The sequence below is a fragment of the Trachypithecus francoisi genome, unplaced genomic scaffold, assembly GCF_009764315.1.
Source record: "Trachypithecus francoisi isolate TF-2019V2 unplaced genomic scaffold, Tfra_2.0 Lachesis_group4, whole genome shotgun sequence".
NCBI classification, from domain to species: domain Eukaryota; kingdom Metazoa; phylum Chordata; class Mammalia; order Primates; family Cercopithecidae; genus Trachypithecus; species Trachypithecus francoisi.
Window position 1 is genome coordinate 72,272,122 of NW_022681469.1, and position 22,651 is coordinate 72,294,772.

A 22,651-nucleotide genomic window follows, 5' to 3' on the forward strand; every position below is an offset into this window, starting at 1 on the left:
CCACCCCAGACCTACTGAAATTGGGGGCCCAGCAACCTGTGTTTTTAATAAGTCCTTTATATGATTCTGATTCACACTAAAGTTTGAGAAGCACTAATCTGTGGATTATTAGTATAATGTTCACATTGTTCTCTGGCTTAATTTTGAAGTACTCTACTAACATCTTTTATATAAAATGTTAAGCTAATTGTTGACATTAGGTATAATAAGTTATAAAGGTATTTTTTATAAGTTATAAAGGTATTTTTTTATAAAGTTTAAGGTATTTCTTAAGTGAATAATATTTTTCAGCTTTTTGAATAGGAGTTTTTAAAAACTTTCTTTTAAACTAATTTCAGTTCAGTTTTTAATCTTCCATGGATAGATGCTTAAAGCCATTGATTTCTTCAGAATAGTCTCAGTAATTAATAACTAAAATTATCTTGAACCTGATGAATATTTTTAACAGATTGACACAGAATAATGTGTCATATCTTTGTGAAATAACTTATATTCCACTTTCCTCTTCAACATGTCATTATTTGGTTCTACTTTATAATAGTATATTTCCCTTTAACTTTTTTTTTTTCCACTTATTATAACAATGTGAAACAGCTGGGAGGCATGCTGTGCTATCTTTGTGTTTTCAGTGAAAGAGAAATTCAGGAAAATAGCTTTGTACAGGATACTCTGATACCAGAGAAGAGAGCAGCGTCTGACATATTAGAGTATACTGGGGACCAAGTAAAGTTTACTATGGGACTTGATGCTTAAGATGAGTCATTCAATGGCAAAATTTTTGAATATCAGGGCACTGGACAAGAATCTGCCTTATAGGCTGATTGGCTGATTTCATAACGTGTATTATAGGAGTTATTTACTTTAGATATTTTATTTGAGGGATAACTTGCCCCGTGGTATGTCCAAGTCCATATTATAATACATTTATTGCAATAGTTTTACCTCTCTTTTGCTTGGACAGGCTACCATACAATCAGGCTTATGTTTACTTTATTGTTAGGTTCCTACTGGTTGGGATAGCTTTCATGATAGTATTAAAAAGAATGCTTAAGAGACTGCCGTAAGGCCCTTAGAGAGATAATCTCTTTAACACAATCCTTATTCAGTAGTCTCTTTGTGGTTCTGCGGAAATGTTATCTTTGAGAGCATAGTTTCACAGATTCTAGACTCCTGGATCAGATAGAAATCAAAACCATTCTCTTCTTTGGGAATAGTTTTTCAGCAATTAAAGTTTTCCAGAATCCAGAAGTATTATTTAGAGCCATAGGAGGTTATTTACCAAGAGATTCCCCTAGGCCTTGGAAGAAATTAATGGATATGTAATTTATTCCCATGGTATGATTTTCACTATAAGAAATTTTCATGGGCTTCCTAATACTTGTTTTTAAGAATTACAACATCAAAGCTACATGCTTCTATATTTTCTCAAGAAAAAGAATCTGAGGATGAAACAGTAGTATAACTTAAGATTTTGTTTTGTCATTTTTGTGTTTGAAACATAACTGTAATCAAAATACTGAAACACATTTTGCCTTCAATTTATCCCTAGTATGCTCAGCATTGGTCCAGGCTCCGTCAGGGTAATGTTTACAGGTTGTAGGCCCTCTGTGAAATAACTTAGAGAAATAGGTGAACAAATCAAAGTCCAAAAGAGAGCAACAAAAGTGTTTTACAGTTTGAAGAAAATAATTTATGAAGAAAGGTGGTTAAATGGTTTGACATTATTTGATTTAAGTTAAGCTATTTTGTTTAGGAAACAACTCTATGCTGCAAATTAATAGCCTTCAAATATACATTAAAATCTTGATTATCTGAAACCCGGGGATAATAAGCTAGTCTGGATAATTAAAAGTGTGTTCTTCTATGTCATATTATAACTATTTTTGATTGCAAGAAGTTTTATATGCTTTCTAAAACAGAGGGGAAGCAAGATAGAATATAATTTGAATTATTCTAATTCAGTCACCTTTCTGAACATCAATTAATGTATCATCAGTTAATATTACTGTTGTTACAAGGGCTGTATGCCACTATCCTGAATCATCTTTATTTAATACTGCTTTTTTGAGTCTCTTTTGCCCTAATTTTACTCTATTTTCTTTGTGTAAGCTTCTTACCTTGACCTGTGTTCCTAATATAACTACTGACTTACAGGTTTTTGTTTTACATGGATGGAAGCAAGTTTTACATGCTTCCAAAAATGGGTGAAACAGTAGACTATAATTTCAATTATTTTAATTTCAGGTCATCTTTATGAACATGAATTAATATAATATTCCATCAGTTAATATACTGTTACGAGGACTGTTTGCCCTATACTGTAATCATCTTAATCTGTTACTTTTTTTAGTCCATTTTTCTCAGTAATTTCTGTCTCGTATCTTTGTAGTTAGTTCTTATCCTGACCTAAATGTTACTGTTTATGAAGGGCTGTTTCTTACTTACAGATTTTGTTTTTGCTTCAAATAAGAGAAATTGGATATCAGATTATCAAAACAAACTGTAGTTTGCAGAGGGAGCAGGGAAAGAGTATTTTAAGAGGTATTTGATAGGCTAAGCATGGGTCCCCACAATTCATAAAGCTGAGCAGCTGGGATATTGACAACTTCTACCTGCCAAAGTCCCACTAAAGTCACATTTAGCTGCAGCAGTAATAAGATTAGTCCTCTATCTTGTATAGGTATTTATTAGAGTTTCTTATGCAACCCTCCAGTTAGCCTGTGAACGTGCTTTGTTAAGACACCTTCACAAACTAACTGGAGGGTCGCGTAAGCCTAATAAAAAATTTTTATTGCCTAGTCCAGACTTGTAAGAGGCAACTGACCCTCCACAGGAAATACAATCCATTTCCCTGTAAATTCCGGCTTTCTGTAGAAAATGTAATTTTCTCTGCCCTAATTATTAGCCTACCTACCGTGAAATAGTTTGAGTACTGGCTTACACAACTTTATAGTGTGAGTCACTGTAGAATGGATTTGTGTTGGTATTACCTGCCTTCTTTAGCATGCGTTTTTCCATTTAAATAAAGGCTTTGTGGATTTAGGATATTTAGTTTCTGGATAGAAAAACATCAAAATGAGGGCTTTTTCCTTTCTTTAAAACAACTTTCATTATTGAAAATCTTTTAATATTAAAAAGCAAGTTGTTGATCTAAAATTCTGAGTGGCTTACTTATTCACCATTGCCCAGGTTTCTGGAGCTACCCAGAGGCTATTATATATAACTTGGGCTTTTAAAATTTAGTCAGGGTTCATAGGACACCTTAAGTGGTATAGTTTTCAACTATTTTATACAGTGTAGCTTTAAAAAGAATTTTTTCCTTAACATGTACTCCATAAACAATATGAAAATAGGTTATAACTGAAATGTCTATATTTAGTTTTAGTGACTGCTTGAAAGATGAGTAATATTTCTAAGGAAATAGTGAAAGTAAGTTTTTAATTTTCCAGAAATAATTATGATTATTTTATATACTTGAATAACTTATTACTACTAATGTGGACTCCAGCATAATTAATTTCACATTTTTAAATTAAAGCAATTTTTTAATGGAACGGAAAAACACCAACTTATCTTACAGACATTATAAACTTGTCTAAATGCCATTTCAAAGCCGTGACGTGGAACTTGGATCCTGTCTGGCAGGCTTTTTTGTGGGCGTATTAATTCACATTCCACCTGTCAGTGTACCTATAGGTAAAGACATTAAACCACACCCTCTGTTCTGACCTTTTCCTCAGGGGACACTGACTAGAATCCTTTGGCTCAGCATGAGAGGCTACTTGAATAGCTCAGTTCAAAAGAACTTTTCCTTTTGAATAGAGTGAAGCAGCAAGAGCAAGGGAAATAATGTTGCAACTGGATTTCTCAAGGCTGCTACTATGGAGATTTCAAACTTGAACTTCCCTGCCAGGTTCTACTTTGAAGGCTTACTTATTACTACAGGCATCGTTGATACTAAAAGCAGTTTTATTGCTCATCTAATTAGATGTTTATATTTTTATTCTTCTCTTCAAGGACTTAATTATGCTAGTTTAAAAGGTGTTTTTGTTTGCGTGCTTTTTGTTTTTTGTTTTTTGGTTTTTGTTTTAGTTTGGGTTTTTTTGAGGGGGGGATGAAGATTGATAAGAGACCTACGTTTTTTTAGATTTTTAGTTTTTTTTCCTGGACTTTCCCTTCCTTTTATTGTGCAGTTGTATGAATTAATTTTATAATGTTTATTTGGTAGTGCTAAAAAAGGAAATTTTTATACTGCTATGATAGATCTTGATAAACTAAAAAGAACTTTTTAATGTACTAGAAAACTGAGAAAGCAAATTAGGAAGCTTGGCAGCTGTATCTTCTGAGATGGATTCTTATAGCACCTATTTGGCAACTGTCAAACTCAGTGGCTCATGGTTAGAAGAGCAAGATGAAGACATTTATGAGGTTGAGTCTCGCGTGCCTTTACCACATCCTTTTCCTCTATGTGAACATTTGGATGAAAATAACTCAGTAATTGTTAATACTTCTATTTTCCATTTTATTCATAAAAGAAACGGGCATATATTAAAGCTTATTTCTAAAATTTCACTGCCTACCCCTCCTTATTCAGTAAGTATAAAAATATTCATTTAAACACTATAGTGAGAAATTAAATTTTCAGTGTCTATATTAATGCTAAATGGGATAGAACCTTGTTTGATGTGTTACTGTTCATTCATCCTCGATGTATTTAAGGGCTAAATTTGGTCTGAGTTCCAACTTGGCTATGTTTTTAATTACAGAAAGCAGAATGAGATAATATTACATTTCTCCAATGCCAGGCAGGTTGTTTAAAAATATCTTGCTTTTCCTTAAGATTCTTGCTTTTGTATGTTTGTGATGCCCATCCTGAATAAGAATGGAATAATTATTATATTTGAGAGACTGGGTATTGTGATACTTATAAAACAGCTAAGTGAATTGTCATTGAGCAATTAGGAAATATTTACAATCATGATATATTGGCTGTTCCAGACAAGGAAAAAAGGAAGCTTGGGTTCTAATTTTAATATTCTTAACAACCTAAGGAACTTACTTTTTGTTTTTAATATGCCTCCTAATCTTGTGGAACAAGACCCCTTTCTGCTTTTTATAGGAAATGTATTTTATAAACATTGTTAAGGATAAGTGTTTAGCATAAAGAGGCTTGAATATTTAGTATTTCAGGTTCACTACAAGTTATTCAGTATAACTAAAAGTTATTCAGCACTTTTTATGACTTTCATAGCTTTATCCTGTACTAGTTAATATTTAACAAGCCAAATGGTTTTCAGAATAGTTTTGTTACCTCTTTTGCAACTTTTATATTAAAGTGACAGAATATTAACTGATACTTTACATGTACTTTTAATGTAATTATAAGTTTCTTAAATATTTTGGAAATATTGAATATTAAATTTTATATACTTCATATTGTTATAGATATTAGAAATAAACATACTCTTAACTGAGTGGAAGAAGATTCTTTAAATATTAAGTATTTGGATGAACATTTGAAGGGTGTCTCTTATCTCCTGATAAAGTATAAATCTCATCTGCTGTAATAAATGAAATTTTTTTGCTAGATTTACTATATTTGATTGTTCCAACTTTTTTGTTTTATTTTATAAAACTGAAGTTTTTCTTGTGGTTTTATGATAAATATTTAAATGGATTATAAGCCTGGTTAAATCTTGTCAAGAAGTAGAACATAGAAGCAAAAACTTATTTAATTTACTTACCTAAAGCAAGCATTTATTTTGTTGTAAATCCTTTGTTGTATCCCTATAGTAAATTTGAAAAAGGAAAAAAAATGCATATCCTTTTTAGTCATGTGTATTTACTAGATAGTCATTATGTAATGAACAGAAAAAAATGACATACATGTATATAAAAGCAATTGATATGTTTTTAAAATATGGATTGTGACTGTAAATTCAAGAAGTAGTTGTATATAAATTAGTTCATACTTTATTATGTCTTTATAATAAAAATTAATGATATTAGTTATCCACGCTTAAAGGAAAAACTCTTGCCAACTAAAAGTAAAAATATTCCTTTTGAGATAACATATTATGGGTATTTTAGGAAATAATTTATAATTTAGAATGTATGATTAATTTTCTATTATGAGTCTTGTATGTGTATTCATATTAATTTTAAATATGTTATAAGTGATATTTGAAATATCCTATTAAAACAAGAATAATCGCATACTGGATATTTTGGAAATTGATTTAGAGTGGCCATCAAAAGCTATAGTTACTCTAAAATCCATTTGCTATGACAAATGCTGCTCGGATGTGAAAAGCAGAAGTCTTTAACAATAAAGTATTATTTAATATTATCATGATTTTGTAATACATTTTCGATATGTGTCTATAAATTAGAAACCACTACATTTGATCATATTTTAAGCTTAAAATGTAGTAATATCTTTTTAATGCACAAAGTACTTTATATATAAATTTACAAATTCTTATGACTTTACTGTGAGCCTGTTATTAATATATGTGATGATTTTTTGTTAAAATTTTTGGACTAAATACTAGAAACATTTGAGTTCAATTTTTTCCCATGTAATTGTTTCAGTAATAACAGATAAGCAGGTACTGATATTCAAAAGCTCAGAAAACTAAGGCAGAGACAGTACTTTTCTGTAATTTCACACAGCTCATTTACTAGCAGTGATCAAGAGAGCTTTGGCCTTAAGCCTCCTATCATCTTAAAAAATTGTTTAGGAATATAATCAGTATGTGCTATTGGTAGTATTTTAAGGAATCTGTGTTTATGATTAATGTCTCTGTATTGTAAGGTTTTGAAAATAAGCTGAATATTCATAGGAGCTTTAGATGTTTCACAAATGGACAGAAATACAAAGCTTTTAGTTAATAAGTACGTGGATTATAAAAATTTCATTTTGTTGTGCCACTATGGTTTTGTTAATTGATGCCACTGTATTAATCGTGTATTATTAGTCCCCCACAGTATACAACAGATACTGTAGGAGTCACAATCCATAAATACTAAATGTAAAAGAAAGTTTATCATAGACCATATAGCTACATAAAATTCTTTGGCAAATACAATAAATGCCTGTGCTTTGTTAATTTTATATCTTCTTTTATATGATAAACTACATAGCCATTGATTTAAAGTGGTTTATATCCAAAAGAAGCATATTCTTTTGTTCAGTAAAGCTAGAATATATCACTTTACAGAAAGTTGTGCACAGCCAATATACATGTCTCCTCTGATTTATCCTGCCTGCTAATCTTAGCATGCACTGGCAATATCTGAATGACTACAATTCAGTAGTATATCTTTATTTTAAAATCCCCCTTTTTTCCAGCTTTAATGGGGAACGAAATTAGTATTTCCACACTTTATTTTCTTTTATGTATTGTTTTCCTCTTTGTTTAGCTTGAACATGCGAAAGTTACACAGACAGAGTTGATGCGTGAGTCATTTAGACAGAAACAAGAAGCAACAGAGTCCCTTAAGTGCCAAGAGGAACTTCGAGAGCGCCTTCATGAGGAGTCCAGGGCCAGAGAACAGCTAGCTGTGGAGCTCAGTAAGGCTGAGGGTGAGCAATTTCCCATTGACAACTAAGGGTACAGAAATTTCAGTCTTAAAATAGAGACTTTTGATGCATAGCCAGGTTTGGAAGCCATCAGTCTAATTTAGAGTGACCATTAAAAAGTACTTGTGGTTTATCTTCAAAGTTCCTCCAAGCAATTTTTAAAACTATATATATATATTTAATTATAAAAAGAATTTATAGATTTACAGAAAATATTAATAATTTCAGAAAATACCAAAAAGGATGGTGGTGACTTGTTACCATAATCACACCATCTTAAGACAACCTTTGTAATTTAAAGATGAGGAAACTGAAGCTAAAAGATGTTATTAAATTGTTAAAGGGCACCATTACCATTAAATGGTGATTCCAGGCTTTGAATCTATAAAGCCCTATGCTCTTTTTAATTCTTCTCTGCTGTTATGGGTATTGGCCTTCTAAAATTACTTAAAATACCAACTTTCTAATTTTCAAAATGTGATTCAGTTCACAAGCATTTAATTTGTATTAAGCTTTTCAGAAACTTATTGTTTATATCTGTTTAATAAAGTGAGTTACACCTATGTGATGTGATACTTTAGTATGGCAAAGTATTAGAAAATTCAGAGAAATTGCATGTTTATGCACAATGGTAAACAAGGAAATGTCTGCATTGACCATACCCTATTAAAGGTTGATAGTTGTTGTGATGAGCAGCAAATTCATTCAAGACTTTTAATAGGTTGGAATGATGGAAAGTTTTGCTAACAGTACACCTTTTGTTGTTTATATTAAAACCTAGTGGTTGAATCTATTATCCTAGAAATGAATAATAGTTCTATTTTCTGTCAATTTTATTTTATAGGTGTCATTGATGGCTATGCAGATGAAAAAACTCTTTTTGAAAGGCAAATTCAGGAAAAAACTGATATAATAGATCGTCTTGAGCAGGAGTTGTTATGTGCAAGTAACAGATTGCAAGAATTGGAGGCAGAGCAACAGCAGATCCAAGAAGAAAGAGAATTACTGTCCAGACAAAAAGAAGCTATGAAAGCAGAGGCAGGCCCAGTTGAACAACGTATGTATTTTCAGAATTTGTATGAAATATTCCTCTGATTTTATTTATATTCTTCAAAGGCTTAAGGTGGCTTTTTTCCTCTTTCAGTGCCATTATTCATATATTTTATGGAGAGATTTGAAAAATTATGAGCAAATCTACCTTATAGATAAATTAGCCAATCATGTGGAATTAGGTTTGTTTTTTTTCCTTTGTCTTTTTCTTTTTCCTTAGGCAGATGTTAACAGGAAAAGATAGTTCTTCATTTATCCTCAGACTTCTGCTTCAAGAGAAAGCTGCAAATAATGAGGCAGGATATTTTTTAAATTGTATAAGGTTTAGTTCTAATAGCAGAGAGGCAGCAAAAATGTATACTTGGATTAAATATCTAAAAGCACTGATCTGGAACTAGTAATGAGCAGGTGGAGGGGATTTTTGACTTGCAAGCAGAGTAGATTTAAAAAGGTCAGTGGCTGGTAGGCTGACATCTAGTTTAATCTAAATAGGAATTCAAATAATACTTAAATGTATAAGTAACCTTTCATTTTTCATTAAATAAGAAATTAAGTAATATCTTGAAGTGAAAATTTGTTTAGTAGTAAATGTCAGTCTTTGTAACGATGGAACTTTAAATCCTGTTTACCATGTCCTCTTTTATGTTACACATGCAGTTGGATTTTTAAATGTTTTAATTTTTCACTTATTTCATTTTATCAGTTTAGAAATACAGCATACATTTTTGTAATATAGTTAAGTTTCTTCCGGCTGCTCAAATTAATTAAACAGGTTTAGTTTGGAATTTTTAATGTGGAAAGTATATGTCCTGCAAAATATTCAAGAAATACTGGCACTTCTCAAAATATTACCAGTGATAATCAGTGTCTTCAACTCTTGCTTTTGATACGTGTGTGTGCATGTGCATTGTCCCATTTTAGGAAGTGGGAGACATATAAATTATACTTTTGTTGTGTCTTTTTTTGTTGTTTTTCTCTATTCTCCTAGGACTAGTAGATGCTGCAGTCGATGCAGCAGCGGGAGCAGGTGTGTGTATACAATTGCATGGCCAGTGTTTGGGTGGTAGACTTGAAACTCCAAAATGTGGGTGACCTCTGGATTTTCAACCAACTAACATCTCTAGTTTTGCAGTGTTGCTGTTGTTTCATACTTACAGTTTTTAACAACAAAAAAACTTTTCTTACGATAAAAGTACAAATTTTCATTGAAATTAATGTCTGAGATTCATATTGACCATCATCTTATGATGTCTGTTTTTGCATAGAGCTTAAAACCATTTTGATTTTTTTTGTTTGTTTGTTTTTGAGATGGAGTCTTGCTCAGTTGCCAAGGCTAGAGTTCAGTGGTATGATCTCAGCTCACTTCCACCTCAGCCTCCTGAGTAACTGAGACTACAGGTGGGAGCCACCACGCCTGGCTAATTTTGTGTACTTTTAGTAGAGACAGGGTTTCACCATGTTGGCCAGGCTGGTCTCGATCTCCTGGCCTCAGGTGATCCGCCCACCTCGGCCTCCCAAAGTGCTGGGATTAAAGATGTGAGCCACCGTACCCAGCCAGTTTGATTTTTTTAAGAAAACATTTAATAAATATATTAAACTCTTTCAATCTATGAGTTTTTAAAATGTTCCTTCTAAATCAGGAAGTATGTAAGATGATGGTAGCAAAAGATCAATAAAATTTAATAAGAGACTTTCTGGTTGATTTATTTTTGTATTAACATCTAATATTAGTATTGTTTTAAAAGGAAAGCTGTTTTCTAGAGATTCCTAGTCCTGAGTACAATGTTGGCATACCAGTTAATTTAAAGACCCTAGGGATATGTTCTTTCCATTTTCTTCATTAGAAGATTGTTTTATTTTTACTATATAAACTGTTATATTAATAATAATAGCTAACACATAGTGCTTACCATACCTCAGACACTCTTCTTTACATATATTCACTCATTTAATGCCAAAATAACTCTAAGAAATCAGTAATAATAATATTCTCAGTTTACATATAAGGAAACTAAAGGACATCATTGTAATTGTCACATGGGAGATAAGTTGCTGAGCTAGGTTGAGCCTACAGTCTGTTCTTAAGCACTACACCATACTGCCTCTCATAAATGTCAGTTTTTCCTTGATTCACATACATGTGACCATGCAAAAGCAACTCAGGAATATGGATCTAATAAGGAGTAAGACTAACAGGAAATTTCAATTATAGCTGTATTTATATTTCTGTAACTCTTAGACTTGCCTTGGTTAAAGATTTACAGTGTTTGATCTTCATGTTTATTGTGTATGCAAATAAAATTGACTTTATGGGTTTGGAATGAATTGCTTTTTGCCTGAGGTGAAGAAAGCAGTGAGTTTTTTTCTGTGCTTGAATTTAATTGGACTTTGTTCTTTACCCAATAGTAAAAATAGATTTTTTTTGGTCATTTGCTATGTTGTTTTCACAAAAATATTATTTTTAGTGACAGGACATATTTTTGTTAATTCTGTATAATTTTATTAATAGCTTGTTTACTTATATAGAAGTATTTTAATATAATTTTGATATTTTCATAAGAGAATATTTACTTTCATGTGTATTTAAAATTATTCTCAGCCTTTTATTTCATGAAGGTAAAATTTGGACATAGTTATCAAGGATTTCATTATAACATCATTAATTATGATTTAATTCAGTATACTTTGTATTAATGTACAGAATTACTACAGGAGACAGAAAAATTAATGAAGGAAAAACTAGAAGTACAATGTCAAGCTGAAAAAGTACGTGATGACCTACAAAAACAAGTGAAAGCTCTAGAAATAGATGTGGAAGAACAAGTCAGTAGGTTTATAGAGCTGGAACAAGAAAAAAATGCTGAACTAATGGATTTAAGACAGCAAAACCAAGCATTGGAAAAGCAATTAGAAAAAATGAGAAAATTTTTAGATGTAAGTATTCTCAAGTTGAATATTGATTTTTCTCAGTAGAATGTTCTTTGCTAGTATACGAGGCTATGAATTTTAAATCATGAAAAGACTGTTGAATTAGTTTTTCAATGTTTTATTAGGTGTCGATTCTGCTAATTGATAAAAGTACTATTCCAATTTAAGACTCCAATAATTTTTATTGTACAGCACTCAGAATTAAAATCAGTACATTTTATTATGTATTGAATTATACATAATAAAAATTATGAATAAGCCCCACTAGTTTACGTTTCCAAATTCAGATCAGAAGCTTATTCTAGTTTTTTATTTAACCACAGGGTAAGATAGGCAAAGAGATAATGGGCCACCACTGCTTCACCTGTAAAAGATACACACAGGTAACAGTGTGGCCATTGGAAATGGGCTTGGAACAGTGGTCATGCTGCCATTACTCTCTTCCAAAAAGATGTTTAATCTCTAATTTCACATTTTTTTTCCTTTGAGATTTCACTTAAACCTGATATTCTCTTCATAGATCAGAGAATCAGATTCTTATTCATTTTATAACTTTAGGCATAAAACCCAGATTAGGATTTGAGAAACTGACTTACCAAACAATTTGTTTTATTTATTTTGTTTAATGACTAAACTAACAGTGGAATTCCTCCTTTGTTCCAAAAAAGGAAATTCATTTTAAGGTGAATATTTTTTCATCCTGTATTTAATATTACTTGAATAAAAAAAGAAATATACTTCAAATAATATTTAAATATTAATACTTGAATTTTTGTTGAGGAGCCCAAATAGGTTATATGGCATATAAAAAATAAAATGTTGGCTGGGTGCGGTGGCTCACATCTGTAATCCCAGCACTTTGGGAGGCCGAGGCAGGCGGATCATGAGGTCAGGAGATTGAGACCATCCTGTCTAACACAGTGAAACCCCGTCTCTACTAAAAAATACAAAAAAAAAAGCCGGGCGTGATGGCGGGCGCCATCGGGAGGCTGAGGCAGGAGAATGGCGTGAACCCGGGAGGCAGAGCTTTCAGTGAGCCAAGTTTGCACCACTGCACTCCAGCCTGGGCAGCAGAGCGAGACTCTGTCTCAAAAAATAAATTAATTAATTAAAATTAAAATTAAATGTTATCTTTTAAAACTTTTGTGGTTTGGGATATTCCATAGCCATCAGTCCTTTGTCTTCAAACAAAACTAACATGTGTCTAAAGGGGAAGTAAGAAATAATAGCTTCACTAAATACTGTTTCTTCAGCTACTGTTATTATTATTATTATTAAACTTTTAGGAGCAAGCCATTGATAGAGAACATGAGAGAGACGTATTCCAACAGGAAATACAGAAACTAGAACAGCAACTTAAGGTTGTTCCTCGATTCCAGCCTATCAGTGAGCATCAAACTAGAGAGGTAAGAACTTTACTGACATTGCCCACTTTACAGTAATTTGTATCAAGTGTAAAATAAGATGCATATCATTAAAAACTTAAAAGTGGATTCTTTCTGTTGTATGTAAATCTTCAGAATCAGAAAACTTAATATTACTTAAGCAAGAGAAGGTAATTAACCCTAAAAATTGTTGGTATTGAAATTTGGAATCATTTCCATCTGCTTATGTCTTTCCCAATTAAACTCTGTTTTACAATTTCTTTATTCCCATTCCTAACAAAAGTGACCAAAAGAGTTATCTCTGTTCACTCTTTACTTTCCCATTTCCTATTCTGTTATTAGTCCACTCCAGTGAAGTATCCAACCCTTGTTTCTCAGTAGGGTTATACCTTCTACTCCATTTAAATTGTTCTTGTGAAGGTGACCCAGAGCCTGACAGCTATAGCTAATATCCAACTCTGTCTCCATCCTACTCAACCATTCAGAGGCATTTATTGCAGCCTTCTGCCATAAATACTTCCTTCTCTTGGTTTCTGTGACACACCTACTCCGCTCGTCTCTCTCCTGTAGTCTGTTTCTCCTTTTCCTACCCAACATAAATGATGGAGTGCCCCAAAACTTACACTTGGGCCTCTTTTTATTTCCTATTTGTAGCCTCTTCCCAGGCAGTCATATATAAATGACTCCACGTCTGTATTTTCATCTGTGACATCTCTGTTAAGCTCCAGAATTGGATATCCAGTGCCTACTCTGTCTCTGCTTAGATGTCTCAAAATTAACATGTCCAAAAGAGAGTCTTGATTCCTGATTAGCCACAACCAGAGAAAGACAAGCATAAAACATTTTCCTTCTTCATCTCAGTAAATTCTGTTCCTTCTAACCTGCCCCATTGCTGAGAACTAGAATCAGCCTTGATTCCCCTCTTTTTCTCAACCCCTACTTCCAACCCATTGATGGGTCAGATTGCACTACATCTTTCTGTTCTTTGCACTTTTGTTCATCTTCCTAAATCCCAGTTGTCATTTGTTTGCCTGGATCACTGTGGTAGCCTCTTAACCAGTCTCCTGCTTCTCCTTTTTCACCCCAACTACCTGTTTTCCTCATAGAAACATAGTCAAAACTCCACATTTACCAAATGAATGCTACATAAATGAGAGAGGATTCACTGTATGAATACCTAAAGATGGCTTGTCATGGTGATAAAGACATTGTGTTTAGGGTAAGGCAATCCCAGTTTGTATCATGGCTCTGCCATTTACTAGGTAATGACAATAACTAAGTCAGTTAACCTCTGAAATCTCTGTTAATTCATTTCTAAAATAGAGATCATAATAGCACCCACATCCTAGGAGTGTTGAGCCGGCACATAGTGAACACTTTAGTATTATTTCTGAAAACAATTTTTATTTCGAATGTAATTTCTGAACAGTTTAGTGGATTTCATTTCTCTTAAAAGAAAACCAAAGAAGTACAGAGTGCCTATAAACTCCTTGTAATAAAATGTTATCTGCTAGAGTAGTACAAAAGTTATCAGTCTCCACAGTTTCTAGTTATTGCCCCATTTCTAACGAACATATTTTCGGCTTTTAAAAAGTAGTCATTTAGGGACCGGGCGCGGTGGCTCACGCCTGTAATCCCAGCACTTTGGGAGGCTGAGGCGGGTGGATCACAAGGTCAGGAGATCGAGACCATCCTGGCTAACACGGTGAAACCCTGTCTCTACTAAAAAAATACAAAAAAGAAGCCGGGCGCGGTGGTGGGCGCCTGTAGTCCCAGCTACTCGGGAGGCTGAGGCAGGAGAATGGTGTGAACCCGGGAGGCGGAGCTTACAGTGAGCCGAGATGGAGCCACTGCACTCCAGCCTGGGCGACAGAGCAAGACTACGTCTCAAAAAAAAAAAAAGTAGTCATTTATTGTAGTTCAAAGAATATTTAAGTTGTCATTTCCTATTATGTCGTTTTCTTTTACTTGAAAGGTTGGCCTGCTTCACTCATGAAACTTTTAAGAAACTAACAAAGATGTGCATGTTTGATTTTTTTTTTCTAACTGTTGCACCATTTTATTGTACCTACATTGTTGCCTTTTTTTTTTACCTTACTCCAAATCTTAATCAACTTATTATTATTAAAGTTTCTCCTCAGCAACTTTTTTTTTTCCTTTTTTTTCTTTTTCTCTTTAAAACCAACTGCACGTTATCAGTGGCTTTATTGCTATCATCCTTGAACCTGAAATTATAGTTAAGCTTGCATTCTTTTAGTGTTCTGAGAAATAACTGTCGTTTTTTAGATAATGTCCTCAGAATATTTCACTGAAAAGAAAAGGTAGAATTACTTTATTTCTTACCATCACATGTTGCTTTTTTTAAAGTAAGCTTTCCTTCCTCACTTTCCTTACAGTACTACTAATCCTTCCTGTATTCTTCTGTCACAGAACCATTCACTTGAAGGGATCTCCATATTATTCTTAGGGAATAGGTCTTGGCACACATCATTATTTTGGTTAAAGGAGAAACGAAGACTAGAGACACTTAGGGAAACCTTCAAGATGCACAGATCCCTCTCACTCCCCTTCATCCTTATCTCATTCCTGGGCTGACGGAATGTATAGATTGAAAAAGCTTTCCCAATGACTGTTTTCAAAATACAGTCCATAAAATATATATTTAGGTCATTTTATCTCATACAAGAGTAAATCAGTACTCTGCAAATTTGTCATCTTTATTAGGATTTAGTGTGGTTGTGCCATTAGATAATTCAGCCTTATGAAAAATGCATTTTTCCCCTCTTCCTAAGTGGAGAAAGTCTTAGTCTTAAGAGAAAGAACTTTTTTAAAAGGATTACTTGAAAGCAATATTATTTGTGATCTACTAGCGTTGCTTAATTTTTTCAACTTGTAAAATGTCACCTTTGTTGAAGACAACAGTTGCTATCTTTATACAAAGTGAAATTAGCATAACATTTTAAAATGCTTTTTGGAAAAAAATTTTTGAAATGAAGATATGTTTTATGTGCATTGAATATTCTTTAAAATGCTTGAGAGAAGTGTTTCAGATTTCAGATATTTTGAATTTTGTAATATTTGCATTATACTTACCTATTCAGCAGCCTAATTTGAAATGTGAAATGCTCCAATGAGCATTTCCTTTGAGCATGATATCAGTGCTCAAAAAGTTTCAGATTTTGACCTAGGCTTGTTGGTGTGCAACTGTAGTCCCAGGTACTCAGGAGGCTGATGCAAGATTGCTTGAGCCCAGGAGTTTGAGGCTGTAGTGCATGATGATCGTGCCTGTAAATAGCCACTGCATTCTAGCCTGGGCAACATAATAAGACTCCATTTGTTAAACAGACAAACAAAAAAGTTTCAGATTTTGTAGCATTTTGGATTGTAGATATCCAAAATGAGAGGTAACTCAACGTATACTAACTAGCTTGCTGAAATTTTTTTTAATTAAATTTTTTGCCTCTTATATTTCAGGTTGAACAGTTAACAAATCATCTGAAAGAAAAAACAGACAAATGCAGTGAGCTTTTGCTCTCTAAAGAGCAGCTTCAAAGGGATATACAGGAAAGGAATGAAGAAATAGAGAAACTGGAGTTCAGAGTGAGAGAACTGGAGCAGGCACTACTTGTGAGTGCAGATACTTTTCAAAAGGTGTGACATTTTATTTGGGCTAACTTTATTAAGTGTTTTAATGAAGAATGCTCTTAAATTATCAACTTCTTGTAGGTATTATTACATAATATGTTTATGTCTCTGTTGATATCATAACCATTTCTGTTTGTTCTTATTTCCAAATGTTGCTTGCATGTCTTCATCCTGAGAAGGGAAGAGTTTTTTGTTGTTGTTGTTGTTTTGTTTTTTTGAGACATAGTTTCACCCTTGTTGCCCAGTCTGGAGTGCAATGGTGCAACCTCAGCTCACCACTACCTCCGCCTCCAGGGTTCAAGCGATTGCTCTGCCTCAGCCTCCCAAGTTGCTGGGATTACAGGCATGAGCCACCACACCCAGCTGATTTTGTATTTTTAGTAGAGATGGGGTTTCTCCATTTTGGTCAGGCTGGCCTCAAACTCCCAACCTCAGGTGATCCACCTGCCTCAGCTTCCCAAGTGCCAGGATTACAGGCGTGAGCCACTGTACCTGACCAACTTTTTAATTATTCACTAATTAGAAGTACACTTTCTACTTCTAATTGGAGAAACAGGATTGCTGCTTCTCAAAAAAAAAAAAAAGGAAAAAATAAAACTGGATAATCAGGATTTAATTTATGAAATTTTGAGAAAATTTTTACATATTTAAAGGTAGAGGACCGAAAACAGTTTGGAGCTATAGAAGCTAAACCAGAATTGTCCCTAGAAGTACAACTGCAGGCTGAGCGAGATGCCATAGACAGAAAGGAAAAAGAGGTAAGGAGTTTATTTTTAAATGACACAGTGTGGTTTGAATTATTTTAAATCAGTTACCTTGAAAATATTATTTGAACTGAATGGAGTTTATGATCTAAAACCACAGTCGAGGCTGTTTGTCAGCTCAGTGCCAAAATTGACCTTGAACAAGGCAGTAAACATGTGAGTAAGCTGATGGGAAAGAAGAGTGCTCCAGATGGAATAGCCAGTGTAAAGGCCTCGAAGCAGGACGAAGGTCGGAGGAACAGGAAGAAGGCCAACTTAGCAGGCGTGTAGAGGGTGGAGAGACATAGTAGTGTTAGGAAAAAAGGCAATATCCGTTTTCTCATAACCATAGAATAGATACTGAATTATTGCTGCTTTGCTGTATGTTTTTTAAAATTATTATTGTACTGCCCCGGGAGATTATAGTGCTATTTTACAATATACAGAATATGTTCTTAAAACAAAAGAGTACTAGTAAATTGCTTTAATAGTAAAACAATTATATAAAGTTCTCCTTTGTTTCTCTGCCCCTTCTTCCAAAAAACTAAAACTTTACTTTCAGAACAGTGGTAACTTCAGCTTCCTAATGTATAACTTATTTAAGCCTTTGTCTACAAATAGTTTTTTAAAAACATATCCTACTCTACATTGTCTAGCTATATCTTATCATTTAAAAGGTTTAAAATTTTTTAAATTACATTTTTGTCTCTATTATTCTCAGGACACTTACTATATTTTAACAAATAGTTATGAACTTAAGCTGCTTTGAAAAATATAAGAATGATTTCAATATCAGCTAAAACTGTAGCTCAGAAAACTTGTAGATTAGAGGAGAAAAAAGGCATCTATGTAAGTGACTATAGTTGAAATCATTTCCATAAGAAGGATTATTTTCTCACTATCACATAATACTGAGTAATGTTTATGTGAGAGGCTCTTATTTATTTTGATTTTTGATTTTTTTGTGGGAGGTGGGGAGCACTTTTGTTTATATGTAACTATTTCTGTGTTTCAAAGAGTTAACATTTAAAGATTTCCCTTAAACTGAGTAAAGTAATTATATGTTACCTAAAAAGACAGACCTTCTAAACTGTACCCAAAGCAATGATAGTTGACTGTGGATAGTTGATTAACCTTACTGATTTTATGTTTTTATTATCTTTTGAGTATAACATAGCACAGCTATCTTGAATTAAGTATCTAATAACTGTCTACCTTTTACTTAGAATCATAGTTGTTCAAAACTATGAGAAACTTTAGAGGGCATCTGTCAACCGACTAATGTTTTTTACAGATAAGGAGAGAAGCAGTCAATGAGTAAGAGGTTAAACTGACAGCTGACCCTAATAACAGTAACAAGTACTTTATCAAAACCCATTCACCTGCCGGTAACTGGAGACTGAGAGACAGGAATATAAGAGTTAAAATGTCTTTTATTGAAAATAACCTCTTAAGCATTTTTTCCCTAGAAACTAGGCAAATGCTTTTAGATATCTGATGGAGTATAAAAATAAGATGTCCCTATGTATCATGGTATTTGAGATACTTTACTCTCAGAGCCTAAATTTGTATAAAACATTTTTTAAGTTTATTAGAAATTTAGAAATGCAGGATGAATAAAAAGAGAAGAAAACTGCAAAAGAAAGGAGTTTTAGAATAATAGGAGGAGGTAGTAAATGGGGAAAGGATTAGGATTTTAGAAAAAGATACATTCAATAGGTTTTAGCTCTCTGTAGAGCTAACGAGATCTAGCTTACAGTTCGCAATAATAAATAATAATAGTTAATTTTGTTGGCCTCTGTAATTAGACAGTACTAAGTATTTTAAGTGCCCTTTTACCATTAATACTTACTCTCTTCCCCAGGACAGGCTCTGTTATCTCCATTTTACAGATGTGTAAACTGAGCCTTAAGAGAGGTTAAATAACTTGATCATGGTCACACCTTAAGTGGTTGAAAAGGAGTTCCTCTCAGATTTCTGTGAGTCTGAAGCCCTTGTGATACTATACTGCCAAAGCATTGGGGCCTGTTTTGTCTTGTTGGTGAGAAGTATTAGACTGCCATTCAACATTTAGTGAGCTCTTAATGTACGTGTAGCACCAGTATCCAGTTGTAAAACCAGCACTGGACATCAAGGAATCTACTGTGTAATTAAGGAGACATATGTACATTTGAAAGAGATAAAAATACTTTTTAAAAGAGAAAACAGGCCAGGCGCGGTGGCTCATGTCTGTAATCCCTGCACTTTGCGAGGCTGAGGCGGGCGGATTACTAGGTCAGGAGATCGAGACCATCCTGGCTAACACAGTGAAAGCCCATCTCTACTAAAAATACAAACAAACCAGGCGTGGTGGCGGGCGCCTATAGTCCCAGCTACTCGGGAGACCAAAGCAGGAGAATGGTGTGAACCCGGGAGGTGGAGCTTGCATTGAGCCAAGATCCTGTCACTGCACTCCAGCCTGGGTGACAGAGCGAGACTCCGTCTCAAAAAAAAAAAGAAAGAAAACAAAAATAGATGCAAATTAATCCAAACATTAATTTCAATTATTAGATAAACAAGATTAAAACAAATATTTACCAGCCTCTGTTTTTAAATCTTATGTTCTTCTGGTTGTGGGTGGTTATAGGCTCAATAATAAGAGAGCCTCCTGGTGCTAAACTAGAGGCTGACTGAATAAGAGGAAAGAGTGTCCCATAGTGTCATTTGGGGGACTTGAAGTCTCTGATATGATGCCTGAACTTCAGCTACTTAGAATAGGAAAGTTAGTGCTTTAGACCAGTGCATTTCAAACTTCAATGCACATGCGAATCATCCAGAGATCTTGTTAAAACACAAGTCTTATACAAAAATTAACTCCAGACGGTTAAAGACTAAGATCTAAAACCATAAAAACCCTAGGAGAAAACCTAGACAATACCATTCAAGACATAGGCATGGGCAAAGACTTCATGACTTAAAAACCAAAAGCAATGACAACAAAAGCCAAAATTGACAAATGGGATCTAATTAAATGAAAGAGCTTCTGCACAGCAAAAGAAACTATCATCAGAATGAACAGGCAACCTACCGAATGGGAGAGAATTTTTGCAATCTATCCATCTGACAAACGGCTAATATCCAGAATCTACAAAGAACTTAAACAAATTTACAAGAAAAAAACAACCCCATCAAAAAGTGGACAAAGGATCTGAACAGATACTTCTCAAAAGAAGACGTTTGTGTGACCAACAAGCATATGAAGAAAAGCTCATCATCACTGGTCATTAGAGAAATGCAAATCAAAACCACAATGAGATACCGTCTCATGCCAGTTAGAATGGCGATCATTAAAGAGGAAACAACAGATGCTGGAGAGGATGTGGAGAAATAGGAACGCCTTTACACTGTTGGTGGGAGTGTAAATTAGTTCAACCATTGTAGAAGACAGTGTGGCGATTCCTCAAGGATCTAGAACCAGAAATACCTTTTGACCCAGCAATCCCATTACTGGGTATATACCCAAAGGATTATAAATCATTCTACTATAAAGACACATGCACACATATGTTTATTGCAGCACTGTTCACAATAGCAAAGACTTGGAACCAACTCACATGCCCATCAATGATAGACTGGATAAAGAAAGTGTGGCACATATACACCATGGAATACTATGCAGCCATAAAAAAGGATGGGTTCATGTCCTTTGCAGGGACATGGATGAAGCTGGAAACCATCATTCTCAGCAAACTAACATGGGAACAGAAAACCAAACACCACATGTTCTCACTCATAAGTGGGAGCTGAACAATGAGAATACATGGACAGAGAGAGGGGAACATCAGACACTGGGGCCTTTCAGGTGGTGAGGGGCTAAGGGGGGGGGTAGCATTAGGTGAAATACCTAATGTAGATGACAGATTGATGGGTGCAGCAAACCACGATGGCACGTGTATACCTATGTAATAAACCTGTGCATCCTGCACATGTATCCCAGAACTTAAAGTATAATTTTTTTGAAAAGATTAAAAAGGAATATATAATAGAGTTCATTTCCTGTCTGATTACTGTAAAACAATAAAACGAGTCAAAAGTTAAAAAAATAAAATAAAACACAAGTCTGGGGTGTGACATGGCATTTTGCACACCCAACATGCTCCCACCACATGATGCCAACTCTACTGCTCTTGAGACCACACTTTGAATAGGAAGGCTTCATGTCACAAAGTTAACAGTTTGGTCATAAACTGTTGTATAAAAAAAGGAAATTTCATATGAGGTAGGGCAGCAATTTGAACTTAAATAACTATTTATATGTTGATTTTAAAATAATACCTTGTCATCAGAGTAGTTACAGAAATGTAGGAATAGTTGTAAGTACTATGTTAGATCACTTTGAAGAAGATATAATCATTACAGTTTTCAACAACCTGATAATTATGTTGACTCATTAAATGTATTTCAGTGTCTACTGAGTTTAATAACCAGTGTTACAGAAGAATTTTTAAGTGTAAGTCTTAGACATTAGTTATTAGAAGCAGGATAAGTGATAGTTTAGAGTGGAAGATTCAGAGATAAACTCCCAGGTTCAAAAGCTGGCTTCTCCACATACTCACCATGTGGCCTCAAAGCAAATTACTCCTCTCTGTGACATCCATCCTCATCTCTAAAATGGGGATACTCAGAACAGATCTCATAAGGTTGTTACAGGGTTTTAAGAAATAATACATATAAAGCACTTTGTACAGTGCTTAGCAGTAAACTCTTTACAAGTGATGGCTATTACTACTATTATTGATACTGTTTAGGAAATGCTAAGCTAACTGGTTTTTAAGGATTTGTCATTGTTCAGATATGGTTCTCAGTATGTGATTTGTTAGTGTGTAATCAGCAATGCCCTCTTTCAGTTTCTAAGGCAGTAAATGATTTATAGGCTGCTTTCTGAGCCACTTGTCACTAAGTGCTGCTGAGGACAGGCTCTGTTGCCTTAGATAACAGAGATGCTCCTGCATCTTAGTTTGCTTTTTGATCAGCAGTTTTGATCATGAGGTAAATACACATTTGGAAATCATTCATTCACTTTGTATTAAGTAGCAACAAACCAGTGAGCTAAATGAATGTTACTGTCCTCAATCAAAACCAATTTTTAAACATAAAAATAACTGAAGGGGGCCAGCCCCTCCACACCTGTGGGTATTTCTCATCAGGTGGGATGAGAGACTGAGAAAAGAAATAAGACACAGAGACAAAGTATAGAGAAACAACAATGGGCCCAGGGGACCAGTGCTCAGCATACAGAGGACCCACGCCGGCACTGGTCTCTGAGTTCCCTTAGT

At 34.0% G+C, this 22,651-nt stretch overlaps 1 protein-coding gene across 6 annotated transcripts in view; it reads left to right on the forward strand.

Annotated features, from left to right (window-relative positions):
- AKAP9 (A-kinase anchoring protein 9) overlaps nucleotides 1–22,651 on the forward strand; it is a 182,048-nt gene that overhangs the window by 123,389 nt on the left and 36,008 nt on the right. For 5 of the 6 annotated variants that reach the window (XM_033194791.1, XM_033194793.1, XM_033194796.1 and 2 more), the window contains 6 exons: nucleotides 7,426–7,588; nucleotides 8,430–8,642; nucleotides 11,337–11,569; nucleotides 12,850–12,969; nucleotides 16,423–16,599; nucleotides 17,247–17,351. In XM_033194791.1, coding sequence (XP_033050682.1) covers nucleotides 7,426–7,588; nucleotides 8,430–8,642; nucleotides 11,337–11,569; nucleotides 12,850–12,969; nucleotides 16,423–16,599; nucleotides 17,247–17,351 — 1,011 coding nt within the window. The remainder of the gene's footprint in view (nucleotides 1–7,425; nucleotides 7,589–8,429; nucleotides 8,643–11,336; nucleotides 11,570–12,849; nucleotides 12,970–16,422; nucleotides 16,600–17,246; nucleotides 17,352–22,651) is intronic. The other variant, XM_033194795.1, reaches the window with a different exon arrangement.